At 43.2% G+C, this 14628-nt stretch overlaps 4 protein-coding genes across 4 annotated transcripts; 3 read left to right on the top strand and 1 right to left on the bottom strand.

Moving 5' to 3' along the window:
* Nucleotides 1-1298: 1298 nt before the first annotated feature.
* On the top strand, nucleotides 1299-3177 carry BO94DRAFT_547313 (uncharacterized protein; the record flags this gene model as incomplete). Its single annotated transcript, XM_025613326.1, has 4 exons — nucleotides 1299-1418; nucleotides 1444-1746; nucleotides 1805-1884; nucleotides 1989-3177. The coding sequence occupies 4 exons, from the start codon at nucleotides 1299-1301 to the stop codon at nucleotides 3175-3177; spliced, it is 1692 nt and encodes a 563-aa protein (XP_025466117.1).
* A 2764-nt stretch (nucleotides 3178-5941) lies between these two features.
* On the top strand, nucleotides 5942-7920 carry BO94DRAFT_566823 (acyl-CoA oxidase; the record flags this gene model as incomplete). The annotated part of the gene is made up of 7 exons (XM_025614584.1): nucleotides 5942-6065; nucleotides 6110-6308; nucleotides 6359-6478; nucleotides 6526-6675; nucleotides 6723-7246; nucleotides 7309-7350; nucleotides 7403-7920. 7 exons carry the CDS (start codon nucleotides 5942-5944, stop codon nucleotides 7918-7920), a joined length of 1677 nt encoding a protein of 558 aa, XP_025466116.1.
* A 305-nt stretch (nucleotides 7921-8225) lies between these two features.
* On the bottom strand, nucleotides 8226-8502 carry BO94DRAFT_494679 (uncharacterized protein; the record flags this gene model as incomplete). The annotated part of the gene is made up of 1 exon (XM_025609239.1): nucleotides 8226-8502. A coding segment is annotated over exon 1 (201 nt), but the record flags the coding sequence as incomplete, so codon positions are not given.
* Nucleotides 8503-9240: 738 nt separating this feature from the next.
* BO94DRAFT_576099 (GIY-YIG nuclease family protein) lies at nucleotides 9241-10671 on the top strand (the record flags this gene model as incomplete). The annotated part of the gene is made up of 1 exon (XM_025615114.1): nucleotides 9241-10671. The coding sequence occupies exon 1, from the start codon at nucleotides 9439-9441 to the stop codon at nucleotides 10669-10671; it is 1233 nt and encodes a 410-aa protein (XP_025466114.1). The 5' UTR covers nucleotides 9241-9438.
* Between the last annotated feature and the right edge of the window lie 3957 nt (nucleotides 10672-14628).

Genomic DNA, 14628 nt, shown 5'->3' with positions numbered 1-14628 from the left:
TGAAGGAGGAGGCGAGGATAAATGGGAGACGATACAGCCAGACTGGTCAGGCTACAACTACACCGGTGTCTGCTATACTCATATCTTCTGCCTACTCTGCTTATCCTATTGAGAAAGATCTGACTGTTATAGCTATACCTGAGGCTTAACATCTATATCCGAGGGCTCAACGCTAGTCTATATACTGAACTACTACTTACTTCTATAAGATCCTGTACTATACCATCTACAATACTCTCTACAAAGCCCTGTACAGGAAGCAATACTATAGACAATCTTACTTAAGTCCCGGTAAAAGATATATAACGCAATTGCTTGAAACCCTGTGATAGTTGATGTGAAAAATTAGTAGGATACTTATACAAAAATCTGTCTAATCACCCAGATAGAGCAAGTCCAAACTATGATACCGAGAGGTGACATTGTCCTACTCCTCCTTCACCTTTCCCTCCGTGATATAGAGCTTGATTCCTGATTCAACCCGTCCCTGCCCATCCGGCATCCCAAACAGGTTTGTGAACAGCTCTTGCCCTGCGCCCTCAGTCTTGAACACAGTAACATTGGATCCTTTCCAATACACCATCTGACCCCTCCCAGTGATTACCTGGACTTCATTTTTATCAACACTGGAGAAGTCTACGGTTGGGTCAAGTTCCTTTGCCTCAAAAGCCTGGAAGGTTGTCAGAGAATAGCTATAGAAGTGAGGACTTGGACCTAGCATTGGGACGTTTGATCCTTTGGACTAGGATGGAAATATGCCGTGCGGGCACTAGATTGAGACTAACAATTCTCTATCACGAGATTTTACGTAAATTCTTGATCAAGATGATCAAGTTAGTATCAACACTGAATATGTGACAAGGGAGATAGGAATGGGATTAGAAAGCTGGAGGGGCACTCTTATATAGATGACTAAGATCATGTGACTCGGAAACCCTTAATCTACATCGGGGCCTACCAACTAACAAAGATATGGGCTCCTACAACTACAAACAATAGAGAACGAGTGTCCGGATAATACCGGAAAGAGGTCCTACCATCCATAAACATGATGAGGATTCAATAATACTCGGTATAGTCCATGGGTGCACATAAAAATTACATGCAAATAGCAAGCAATAGAGTCAACAGTGCATCATTAAATGCGCTTCTGTTGTCCGCTGCACGGCAGTACATCACGTGCATTGTGATTGGGTGCAGATCCGTCTCCAGATCAACCATTTATGTATCCTCCCTATCAAGTAATCAGAACATAACCCAGAAATGCCAATACGATATCAGAAAAGCACTGGCTCTGTATGGATCCGGACGTCTCAGCACTCACGCATAAGTACCTTAGGATCATGCCGCCCACTATCTACAACACGCACCAGAGCTTCGATTTCCAGAACCAATGTTTACGGTATCCTGTCCCCCTGGTAGTAAAGATCACCTACTCACCAGCATCCAGACTACAACCCAGAAGACCTCTTCGCCTACTCATCTCAACGATGGCTCTGGAACGAAGCACAACAGCTCCGAAACCGCTACGTTGCTTTTGACCTGCACGCACTGATCCAAGTCGCCGAGGAAGCCGTCGGCAACACCACACCCTGCATCAACATCTCCAAACTACCCGAAGGGAACTTCAATAAAGCTTTCTTAGTCACTCTGCAAGATGGCCGGGAAGTGATTGTCAAGATCCCAAATCCGAATGCTGGACCGAGCCACTATACGACGGCGTCGGAAGTGGCAACCATGCAATATGTATGACATTCTATTACCGAAGAGTATGGCTCGATTATACTGACATGATCTCCGGCAGGCAAGAGAAAACCTCCAACTCCCTGTCCCTAAGGTCCTCCCGTACTGCTCCCGTGCGGAACAGAGTAAGCTAGGGACAGAGTAAGCTAGGGACAGAGTACATCATCATGGAGAGAGCTCAAGGGGTTGAGCTTAGTCGCGTATGGGAAAACCTCAGGGCGCGAGACAAGCTGACAATCGTGAAGCAAATTGGAACCATCACGTCGACACTCTCGGGCAAGATTCCCATCATACGGCTCATTATATCTTCGTCAAGATGTCTCAGAGTCAGAGAGCATCAAAATCGATGATACCTTCGCAATTGGACCAACAACCGGACGAACATGGTTCGATGACCGAAGAAGTGAAGTCCAAGTCCACAGAGGCCCATGTAAGCTCATCAATCACTCCACCGGCTATACCTCAAACCTAACCACAGCATCCAACCCAGGGCCCAGTCTTCAAAACACCATGACTGCATTAGTCCAACGAGAAATAGCCTGCGTGAACAAATTATCTTCATCCCATCCAGATACCCAACAGGGAATCTTCAACGGCCCTGATGGATACCACCCAACCAAAGCAGCCAAACGATCCGTTCTACAAGAATACCTCAAAATCCAGCAATATATCGTCCCCAACGATAACGCCCTCAATGCGGGCATACTCTGGCATAACGATCTCCACACAGACAATATCTTCATCGACAAGGCCAATCCCACACAAATAACCAGCATCATCGACTGGCAAGCCATCCCAATCATCCCTATGTTTCTAATCGCCCATCATCCCTCCCTAATCGAATATGACGGTCCGAAACCCGAGCGATTCATCCAGCCCCGTCTCCCAGATAACATCGACAATCTCAGTCCCCAGGAAAGAAAAGCTGCAAAGGAACTCCATCTTTCCCAAACCTTCTGGCTTTATTATGAAACCCAGGTCTTCAAAGAATCCCGGGACTTGATCCATGCATTCAAATACGAGGATACCCTCCAGTCGGAGTTAATGTCCCTGATCGGATCGATATTCGACGATGGAGAAACACACGTCCAGAAACTACTTTCTGAAGTCTCAACAGAGGATATATGGAAACAGATTGTCGGGAAAGACGAGCACGGTAGTCCACGTGTATCCTGTCCGCTGAAATACATGAAGAGTGAATTGGAGATGCAGCGCGAGACGTACGCGAAATGGATGCGGGACGTTGAGCGAAAAGCACGAGTACTTGAGGAGATTGGTGTGTATACGGGGTGGAATGGGGCGGTGTCTCCTGGTGAATATGAGGAAGCTGTTCGCAGGTTATGTCTTGCTAAAGAGAGATTCTTGGATCGAGAGGCCAGGACACCGGAGGAACGGGTTGAGTGGGAGAGGGTGTGGCCTTTTGAGGATAAGTGATGATTACTAGGGCCTAGATAGCAGTGGAAAATGGGTCAGATAGTGGGATGTTTCTTAGCCATTGTACTACATTGTCAACCACTCTTCTATGTTCAGGGTAGAGGAATTTTAGCTTCATGTTCCTGCTTGGCTAAGCAGCATCAAATCAGACTGGCTGCATTAAAGTAATAACCTATTGCATCATTGGATTAAATCTAAATAGTATCATCCAATCCAGAATCTGATCATAAAAAGTACACAATTCCAGCGAGCTACCTTCAAGTCAAAGCCCTCCGATGCAGACCCTTTATTCTATATAAATCCTCCTTGCAACTTGCCTCACGTCATTCTTCTCCTTCCTTCCATCGTTATAACATTACCATACCCAGACACGAGCTCTTGTCATCGGAAACAGAAGCAATCTGTGATTCATCAGTTAACCCACCATCTCATATCATACCCCGAAATGGATAAATGTCTTGTCCGCAAAATATCATAGTTACGTCATCCAGTATAAAACTCCTCATCATATTTAACCCATCAATATCTTGAACCAGGCAATCCAGAAACAAGCATTGACCAAACATGGAATCGATCTCGTGATCCAAATGCAGCAATTCCGTACACGGTTTGTACAGTTCCCATCACTGCCAATACATCACTCCTATTGACACCAGTAGCCGTCAAGAAGGTAAACATAGTATGAATGTTCGTGACAGGCCCAGTAGAGCATCTAATCCTTCTCGCTGCTAGTCGCAGGAGACAAAGATATGCTCGAAGAGAGTGAAAGGCCAAGCCCGATTGGGTCGCAAGTTCGGATTAATCCTGCCGGGTCTGACATGCTTGATGCGAAGGAGAAAAGTGGTGATAAAGCAAGGAATTGGGAGGCTTGTGTGTAAATATGTGATGTCTGTATATCCCTTTCATATAGACAGCGTTGTGTCAATGAATATGATCCTAAAGAGGTAATTGTGTCTGATCGTATCATATCATATCATATCATATTAATCTCCCATGATTCTGATCTTCCGTTCGTCGCGGAAGTATTCTACCTTGGTGACAGGTAAGATGATTTGATGTCGCTTGTGTCTCTATGAGGGAGCCATTTGGTGTCATTGTGTTATTATCCGCCGTTTTGTTTGGAAAGTGAGGTTAGGACATGGGTTACCAAGCTATGAACTCCAAGATGATGACAAGGTAGTGTTCATAGTGCATATACTTGGATGGAGAAGCCCGTTGGTAGTAAATGAGCATAGATGATGTGAATTCTTGAAACGTCTTCACCCTGTATGTTTTTAGTTGTAGTGACAACGAGGACAGATAAACGCGTCTGGCTTCTGGTGCAATACTAGTTTTGCTTCTGGCAGACAGGTTTTCGTTGGTTCAGATGGAAGTGATAGTATTATGGATTTGGAGAAGTATTGGAAGGTAGTGCTTATGATATATCATTAGTGGTTTGTGTCCATGTATAACCAAAGTGGGATATCATTGCTCTTAAGGTGTCTCTGTAGCTGGGCGTAAGAGACGGAAGGCTTCGGGCTTTTGTATAACATTGGTCTTAGTAAGGTCAAATTGGACGCTAGCTGGTCCATTAGTTGTCCGATTATTAGGTCCTGTTGGGGATTAGAAGTTGGCAAGGAAGCATGTTGTAGGGGGTTGAGTTTAGCGGACAGCTGTATCGGATGGGATTCTCAACGACCGTATTGTTTGCCCCGATGCTCTTGAACTGGTAAAATTAATAGTCGGGGTGGGTTCACGGCTTCTTGAAGTATTGCGTCGATTGTGTGGGTAGATGGATATGTTTTGTAGCTATATCTAGATCAGTTGCTTCAGTTGTATGATTGCATCGATGGGTTTCTTAGGTAGTAGAATAAAACCTGACTGGGCAATGGTCAGTCCTTTTATGTCAAGATTTATCATTAGGTTTGGGGCCTTGATTAAGGGCTTGTGTAGGTACTATAGTAGATGTAGGAGAGTTGAGTTGGGAAGTTAGAAGGTTCTTATATAAGTGAGCTGGTTGAGGGAATGGTAGTACATTCCCTTAATTAACCTTTCAAGACAATTCCCGGCGGAGTTTCTAGTCTCTAGATTGTCCCCTTCACAGGGTCCTATTAATTCCTATTTATAGGTGAATGTTGGGTTGGGAATGAATGAGTGGCGTTGACTGATGATGCACCCTGCAACTGTTCTGGATGGGCCTCGTCAAACGAATTCATGATTGTATTGGTTTGCGAGTAGCGTCTCGTGATATATTGTTGTTAATACATTAAAACCAGCCAGTCCAGTGTTGCGCACAGAAAATCAATCCCTAAGAGCTTGGGGTTGTGCGTACATCCTGTACGTGCTTTGGGATAGCTGTGGCACGAAGCCAACCGTTAAACGGTCAAATTAGTATTCTTGGGATGGGCTAACGCGTAGGTTTGGCATGTTAGTATCAGAGTTTGGTACAGACAGAATCTTGGCAGAAATATGGGGAGAGTTTGCCAAAAAGAGGCTTCCTTGCTGGCTGGCAGTAGGTCTGGTTTGAGCAAAGTTTAAATCGGATCTTCAACCAATCTTGACCTAGCAACTTTCATAAACATTGCATGCCTACTGAGTCCGGATCCGTCGCCGCATCATATGATGAGAGGTCTGAATGTCTAGACTGTAGACAGAAGTATAGACATGACTGGCTTTATGTATGCCTTAAGAGGCGACAGACACGTCTCGTTCGCGAAAGGTGTGAGCTGTTCTCAAGGCCCCTGTCAGCCTATTTTGATGTGACATTCTGATTCCAAAATTCATCATGCAGTCGTCTACAGTCGACCTTTTATCTTCCGATCTTTTCAAGCATCATTATGAAGCTGAGCCGCGGGAAGCGCACCTGGAACGGTCATATCACCGGGCCAGGGCCATGGCTAGATATTGGCGTATGCATCTATTCCGGATTAGCTGCCATTCTAACAATAAACAGGACTGACTGTGGATGACATTATTCACTTCACACCAAAGTTCCGGCATGCCCACACAGATGGGATTATTCTCCGTGATACAGTGGCCCAGACGATATTCAGCATACACTATAATCTAATCGCAGGGACCATTGCCTTCTATCTGCCCAAGCGCCCAGATCTCAAGCCATTAATGAACGAGATCATGCAATTTGACGTGGTGTATGCTCCCTCTGCAGCATGAAGAGGCATCGCTGATAGCGTCATGACAGTGGCAGTTATATGCTGACTGAGGTTGGACACGGCTGTGATGCGAGGAACATTGAAACAGTTGCGACTCGGCAACCCGATGGCAGCTTCGTTCTTGATACCCCAAACTCTGCCGCAAGAAAGTATGACATCATCGATTATCCCGCCTGTATGGCATGCTAATTGACAGGTTTATGCCTCCATCTGCACCAGTTGCAGGCATACCACGCATTGCACTTGTTTTCGCACGCCTCTTGATTGATGGAGAGGATCGAGGCATTGGTCCGTTTATAGTGCCAATCAACAATGGGCAACAGATGCAGCGAGGGATCAAAGCATGGTTAGTCCAGATAGTATGCAATGGAAGCTTTGAAGCTAAGCTGTTAGGCGTCTCCCCGACACAGGATCTGGAAGGGTGCTCAACCACGACCTGACGTCTTTCGATCACGTCTATCTCCCGCCAACCGCCTTGTTAGGAGACTTTACAAAACCCATCAACATGCGTGACCAGTATCTCGCCTCAATTCACCGCTTGAGCATCGGAGCACTGATCATCGGTCTGTGGGTAATACCGTTTCTGAAGGGTGCCGCTTTCATCGTGGGAAAGTATAGTCAACGCCGCACAGTCCAGGAAGGCCTGCATGGACCATCAGTCCCAATCATATCCTTCAGGACTCAACAGCTCCCGATTGCACATGCTTTAGCCGAGGCTGCTGTGCTAGAACCGTTTGCAGACTGGACTATCGAGCAACATAAGAGCCCCTCAACCAGCCCCGGGGCCAAACATGCGCTCAGCGTTATTTTCAAGGTCGTCGCTCTCCAAAATGGACGTGAAAGCCTAAACCATTTGATCGAGAGAAGCGGTGCCCGAGGAATGTTCCCTGACAATGGACTCCTACAAACGGAGGTATGTATTTCCCATGTCTCTGGTCTTGGCACACGACTCATTAGCCCATCTAGTCCGTAACTCGAGTTGTTGCCACTGCAGAGGGAGAAGTCTTGGTCCTTTCCATCCGTGAGGTACTACCCGGCTCACTCATATTTTGCAATGACTGACCTTTCCATAGGCTCTGCCACCGAACTGCTCCTTGGCCGGTACAAGGTACCCGAGGCCAAGATGCCCGGCTCTCTTTTGGAAAGGCACGAGGCTGGATTTATTGCGGAGCTAAAGAAGCTTCTGAAAGAGTTCAAGCAGCATCGGAGTACAGAGTACAATCATTACATCCTACCTCGGTGTCGTTCGATGCTTCTGGCTATTGGGCAACGGATGGTATATGAAGCAGCCAACGACCGGGGGGTTGATCCCGACCTTCTGGCGCTATACGAGGCAGGCGCAGTGAAGAGCGACAGTAGCTGGTATGTAGAGCAAATGGGGCTCAGTAGAGCAGCTCAGTATGACATGGAGCGCCAAGCGTGTGACAACGTGGTGTCGCAGCTGGACAGGCATTTGGATGGGTTGGGGATTGAGCCGTACTGCCCCGCCCCAATGCTGTCTTCTTCGAACTGGGATGCCTTTGTCGATGCATCGCCATTGTTTGCCGGAGACTCTGTCCCTAGCAGAAATAGACGGGAAGCAAAGCTTTGAGGGGTGTTTGTTAATAGCTAGATAGATAATCATGCAGGATTGATTCAGATGATAGTAGCAGTTTGCATTGTTTGAGCAAGACCCTGAGGCTAACCGCTTTGGGAGTAGATCGACGGAGTAATCCCCATGCGGTCTAGTGTGATCTGGAGTGGTCGGTGACGTTGTTGGCACCCGCCGACCGTTGGAGCTCTACTTCTTCCATCTCTGGTTCTTGTTCTTGTTCCTGATCCTGATCCTCTCCTCAACCAAGACACTATTCCACCTACGATTGTATCTACTACTCTCACAGCATACTGGTTCTTACGAAATCTCACCATGGCAGCCTCCTCCTTCTCCTCGTCCGTCAACTTCGCCCTTCCATCCTCCAGCTCTGGCTCTTCCATCAAGAAACCCATCAAGACGGTTTCCAAGCCTTGCTTCGGCTGCGACTGTGGTGATGAGGAATGTGATTGCTGCATTTGCACAGTGATGTGGTATGTCAAGTATACCCTTGATCGTTCTGTCATGACCAGTAGTAACCTATGATGGACTTTCAGAAGGACCTTTGTCACCCAAATCCAATTGCAACACGAAACCTCCCGGAGGATACTATGTGATGCTACGATGCAAATGAGGTTGGATTGGCGCATACAGGAGTTGGATTCCCATGCGATGTCAGCAGGAGATTTGATTATCGCGACCGACGATATCTTGGTTTAGCATGCCTTAGTTGATATTATCAGTTAGAATTTAAATCATTGATCGAAAGAATAGCTTGCTTTCAGCTTCGACTTCAGTTTTGTTCCTTTCATTCACATTGTCCACTGTTATTGTCGATAGGCTAACGATCTACAGGAAGAATCATGTGGGTCTTCGCAGATCATGACAGTGCCCCTCGATATCTCTGAATACATGCTGTAGATACAGCTGATATCTTGTCTTGTCTGCCTTGCGCCTGGCCCAGACAGCTGTGGCCTAACTAGATAGCGGGACCATACCCCGGACTAGCGCCGCGTGGATCGAGGCTAAGCAACGGTGGGTTTAGTACTCTAGCGCCTGCTTGGTAGTATGGCAGTCTTGCCATATGAAGCATTACATGTTCAGCAAGGTCATACAAGCATCGACATAGTCGAATCTACACCTGAATAATCTCCGAGTCTTCGAACACACCACAATCGGTACCATCGGTGTCCAGAGATAAGCCACATGCTTAAGCGCCCATGGTCTAAAAATGGCCAGTTGGCCAGGCTAGAGTGCGCTAATGCCACCAACGTCTCAACTACTGCATGGTGTAGCCATTTAATGCCCGCTCAAGGTCACGAACGTCCGATGGTGCAACACCAGAGGGGAAGTGGCCAGCCTTGCGGTTGAAACACAGCCGCATAACAACACTACTTCAGGCTGCCTCGTACCAGAAGGTCGAATTCGAAACAGCCTTACTGATCCCTATCACAGTGCTCTATTTGAAATCCGTCAAGTCCCCAGTTGAGCCATGGCTGTTCGGCGTCAATCTGAACTTCACAGCTCGATACAAAAACAATGCTGACACCTCAATACTCGACTGCCATACCATCTCGAGCGAGTTTATCATCTCCACGGCTACCATTGGACGATGGTGAACGCACTTCTGATTCCCCTTCGCCCAACGTGGCCAGCGTTGCGAGAGGCGCCGATCGTCCCGCCAATCCAAGAGATGAAAGAGCCTATTCGAGGCCTGCAGCCAGGTGCGATACCAGGCAACAAACGACAACTGCATCCTCGTCTACCAAATCTGAGCGAACAGGACAACCTAGTTCATCAAATGATAGGACAATCCAACGTTATTTGAGGAATACCGCCAATGTTGATCAGACTATCGTTTGTTTGGAACAAATACTGTCTGGGACAGCCTTCCCGACACCGCGACCTTGCGATCCTCCAAACCCTAGCACTAACCCTGCTAGCGAAACCTTGTCAACATCACGTACTGGGGATACAGCTCAGGCTGCAAGCCGTCGAGAGAAGGATGACGCACCTTTTGCGACTGAGGATATCATCCTCGAAAATCGCAATATAATGACGCGAGAATACAAGGAGGAGAACAGGGGATGTGCGTACATCTACCAAGACTGTAAGGACAAGAGTCAGTACTTTAAGATTGGCTCCACGGATCGGATACAAGCACGCGAGAGGGAACTTCAAAATCAGTGCAAGCATATAGGCTGGGAGCTAATTCCGGAGCCAAAATTCCCTATCTGGCAGTATAAGCGACTGGAACGGCTTGCTCGGAGTGAGCTGAAAGGCCTGAGATACGACCCCAACTGTGTCTGCAGTACCAAACATCGACAGTACTTTCGTGGCTCCAACGCTACTGCATCTGAGGTCCTGGAGCACTGGTCTCGATGGTTTGTGAACCACGAGCCGTACGACAAGGAAAATAGATTGAAACCTTTTTGGGTGGAACGACTGGAGACTTTCACCACGAATAAAAACGGACTCGTATACTTTGACTGCCATGGGAACAAGTGCTCGCGGCGAGAGTCCAAGTCTATTGCCTGTCAGGAGTGTCTCCGTGCAGGATGGAAGGCGTGGACAGAGCCAACGATCTTAGAGAAAGCTGGCTATGTCTGCCAAACTTTCATCAGGACTTTAGGACAGCACTCACCGGTCCCTACATACCTCTTGGGTATTGTAGGCGGTAGGCTTCTTATACCGATAATGCTTGTTCTTTTGCAGGGTCTTGAGGTTTCTTTCAGAACCGTTTTCGATTTCTCTATCTGCATATGTACTTGATTTTCTAGCCAGGTCGATGGCCTTCCCTTTCCGTTTTAGTGCTCACCCCTCGCCGCTTTTTGCTCACTGAGTAGACCTGAGCACGCCCTGAGCAGCCTGAGGCGATCACTAAGCACAGGGTAAGCAGAAGACTGAGTACCCTGAGTGAGTAACCTCAATAAACTACACCCTAACTAGCAGTCTTCCCCTTACCTGTTTCTCCACACCAAGTTCACTTTTACCCGCCATACTCCCCAAAAAACCCAGTACTATCATCATGAAAATGATAAATCAGGAAAGCTATTTTTTCTTCTGATACCTATAACCTTTTCTCTAGAAAAAAATAATATACTATCACACTATACTAATATAGCTAATATTATTCTGGACTTTCTCTGTTAAAAGACAGCACAAGTCTAGATGTTTATAGAAGCAGCTCTGGATATCCCAAGAGTCAAGAAATTCTCAGAATATTATTTAATACTAGTTTATTACAGATATTCTCTAAATTTTGATCCTGAATACTTACATGGTAGAATGACATGCCAATATTTCCCTATTAAAATATATAATACTGAAAATTCATAATACTGATTAAAAGAATAAAACTCAAAAACAAGAATATATTATTAATTATTTATAGTTATTCTGGCCTGGAAGGCTTCATAGATACAATATAAAATCAGAATAGATTTATTCTAATCAGGTTAAATTTCTTATATAAAGCCCTATTCTTTCTTATTCAAGTAATGTATAAATATTGCTGGCATGATAGTTAATATATAGTATATATATCAGTAAATATTATATAAAAAATTCGCACGGAAATCACTGAATAATATCATAACCTATATATAGTAATATAGAGAAATCATAGATCTTAAAAAGTCTAAACTAGCTCTTAAGATCCTTGCTAATCTCTAGAACCTCAAAGTCTCTAAACAGAATCTACTGACTAATTTATAAAATAGATCTTTCAAATAGAAAGATAATATATTAAGACTATTTAAACTTGTAAAGAATATCCTAATCTAATAATCTTAATTAATCTTTCTCAAGTGAAAAGTATCCAGTTACTTTTAATTTCTTTATTAATAATCTATTGAAAGAGAAGTCTTTAGAATATGTTAAAAGATGATTTACAGTTTGATATATTTTACTTAATTATTACTTCTAGTACCAGTTACAGGTCTTTATTTCAGATAAGCCTTTAAGGTTTGTTACACAAGATAAGTGTAATCAAAGACACAGTGAATCTTTATTTTATTAGTTTCTTTCATTCTTACAGAATTTATAGACAGTGAGAGAGAATACCTGTTATATCTATAACTGTATTCTAAATCAAAGAGATTACTTTAATAGAAACCCGTGATCCCTTGTATCATCATAACCCCAATTAGTTAGTGACTTGCCTGAATTAATGCGCTGACATGCTATACCTAATAACAATATTTAGATATCTAATATTATTATATAGATTTTTTAGACCTTATATGTATTGCTTCACCAGGACAAACTTTAAGCCTTAGCAAGGCTAATAAAGATATTTATGCCTGGATTTACTTTCTAGTCATTCCCTTATCTAGCAGCTACAGAATTTTGTACTGCATTATACAGCTCCATCAGTACTCTACTAATAAAAGCTATTATGCTTTTTTCTCTTCTCTGATTAGTACTTACCTCTAGTTATGTTTGTAATACAACTATAGTAAGCTTGCTGATAAGACAGGCAATACTTATCTATATATAGTCTTATTTTTTGCTAAGAATCTTATAAAAGCTAGTAATATTAAATTCAAGAACTATAATCATAAATATATTACTAATACCATTTCTACTAGCTAAGTACTTTGTTACTTTCTTCTTGAGCTTAATTGCGATGACTTGTAGTAAAAATAATATTGATAATCTCTAACTAATACTATAAGTTTAGTAGGAAGGATTTATAGGTTTAATACTGCCATATACAGTTCTTTTGATAAATATTAAGAAACTCTAATACAGCAATACTAAAAAGCATTAGATAGAACCTCAGCTTTATAGATAAAACAGAGAGAAAATAATATTATTGAACTATATCAGGCTTCAGGTGATGGGAACAATCCTGAGCAAGCTAAAGAAAAAACTGTTACAGACCCCTGCTAGCTGAACGACTAGTAAGGCGGATTCGTCAGGCAGAAAGCACCGATAAGGGCAGCGCTCGGGTGAGACCGAACTATTATTGGGAATTACCATCATGATACCCGGGACGGCTATATATCACATGACCATGATAGACATGTCACTAACAAGCTACAATATATCAGTACTACAACAGGACATGGCAGTAACATGAGATAACATACCAGTGGTATGATAGATTATGGTAACAACATATGAAGGATAGGATATATAAGAACACTTCTTCATATACTTAGCTAGTTCTATTCTTTATGTTTAATATAATTATCTTTAAGTAACCATATGTTTGGAAGCTTAATAACAATACTCATCTATACTTACTTATAGATAACTGTGCGGTACTATCTAGCCTTACTTTTCTTTCTTTATTTAAGATTAGTTATTTCTAGATAATTATTAGTCTGATACTATCTTGATTCAGTTCAAAGATATATATACCAGTGAAGTTAAGCTAACAGGAACAGGAAAGTAATCCTAGGGTTTAATATATTGAGCACTAGTTAGCACAATTATTACCAGTGATAACCATCCATTATGTTAATAATTTCAAATTCATCACGCGCCCCACAGCAGCAGGGCCTAACAACGCAAGAACTGATGGATATGGTTAGTCAGTTACAAGAAAGCATCACTGTCTTAGAGTAATAGAACCAGTTATTCAAAGATTATTTAATAATTAAGTCTGTTAAAGTCTAATTACTAGAACTGTTTAACAGTAACTGAGCGAAGCTCAGGGCTTTCTTGACCTAGTTAGACTTGTATCTCAGCATAAACAGAGAGAAGCTTAAAAATAAGGTTAATAAGATTCTTTTTATATCTACTTATCTAATTAAAATAATGTTTAATTAATTTAAGCTATACATCCGCAAGTATTAAGAAAAGTTGGTAAATAACTAGGACAATAATATTAAACAAATTTTCACCAGCTATACCAGATTCAAGCAGTATCTTAAACAGATGTTTAAAGATATTGATACGGCACGCAATACTAAATAAAAGCTATAATAATTTGGATAGACTGGATCAGTATCTAAGTATGTGTTACGGACCCCTGCTAGCTGAACGAACTAGTGAGGCGGACTCATCAGGCAGAGGGCCACGTCCGGAAAAGCAAGGACTCTTATCGAGTAGAATCCCGATCTGAGCAACCAATAACCAGAACGATTATACAACACGTGACCACGGTAGACATGTCACTAACACGCTACAACATGTCAGCGCTATAACAGAACATGATAGTAACATGAAATAATATATTAGTAGCATGACATAGCATGGCGATACCATAATGAAGGATAGGATATAAGAACACTCTTTCATGTACTTAGCTAGTTCTGTTCTTCGTGCTCAATAACACTGTCTTTAAGTAACCATATGTTTTGATAAAGCTTAGTAACAATACTCGTCTGCACTTACTTACAGATAGCTACACAGCACTATCTGGCCTTACTTCTCTTCTTCTGTTCAGGACCAGTTCTCTTTAGATAGTTATTAACCTGACTTACCTTGATTCAGTTCACAGGTACGTATTGAAACAGAAGCTAAGCTAACAGAAACAGGGAGAAGCAATCCTAAGATTTAACACATTGAGCACCAGTCAGTACAAGTATTACCTAGTAATAATTATTCATCATATTAACTATATCAAACTTATCGCGCGCCCCACAGCAGCAGGGCCCAATAACACAGAAACTGATGGGTATGGTTAGTTAGTTATAAAAAAGCATCACTGCCTTAAAACAATAAAACCAGATACTCGAAGATCGCTTAATAGTTAAATCTGTTAAGGTCCAACTA

Source organism: Aspergillus sclerotioniger, assembly GCF_003184525.1.
Source record: "Aspergillus sclerotioniger CBS 115572 chromosome Unknown BO94scaffold_18, whole genome shotgun sequence".
Taxonomy (NCBI): Eukaryota; Fungi; Ascomycota; class Eurotiomycetes; order Eurotiales; family Aspergillaceae; genus Aspergillus; species Aspergillus sclerotioniger.
Note: the sequence above shows the minus strand (reverse complement) of the source record. Positions and strands in the feature narration are given on the sequence as shown.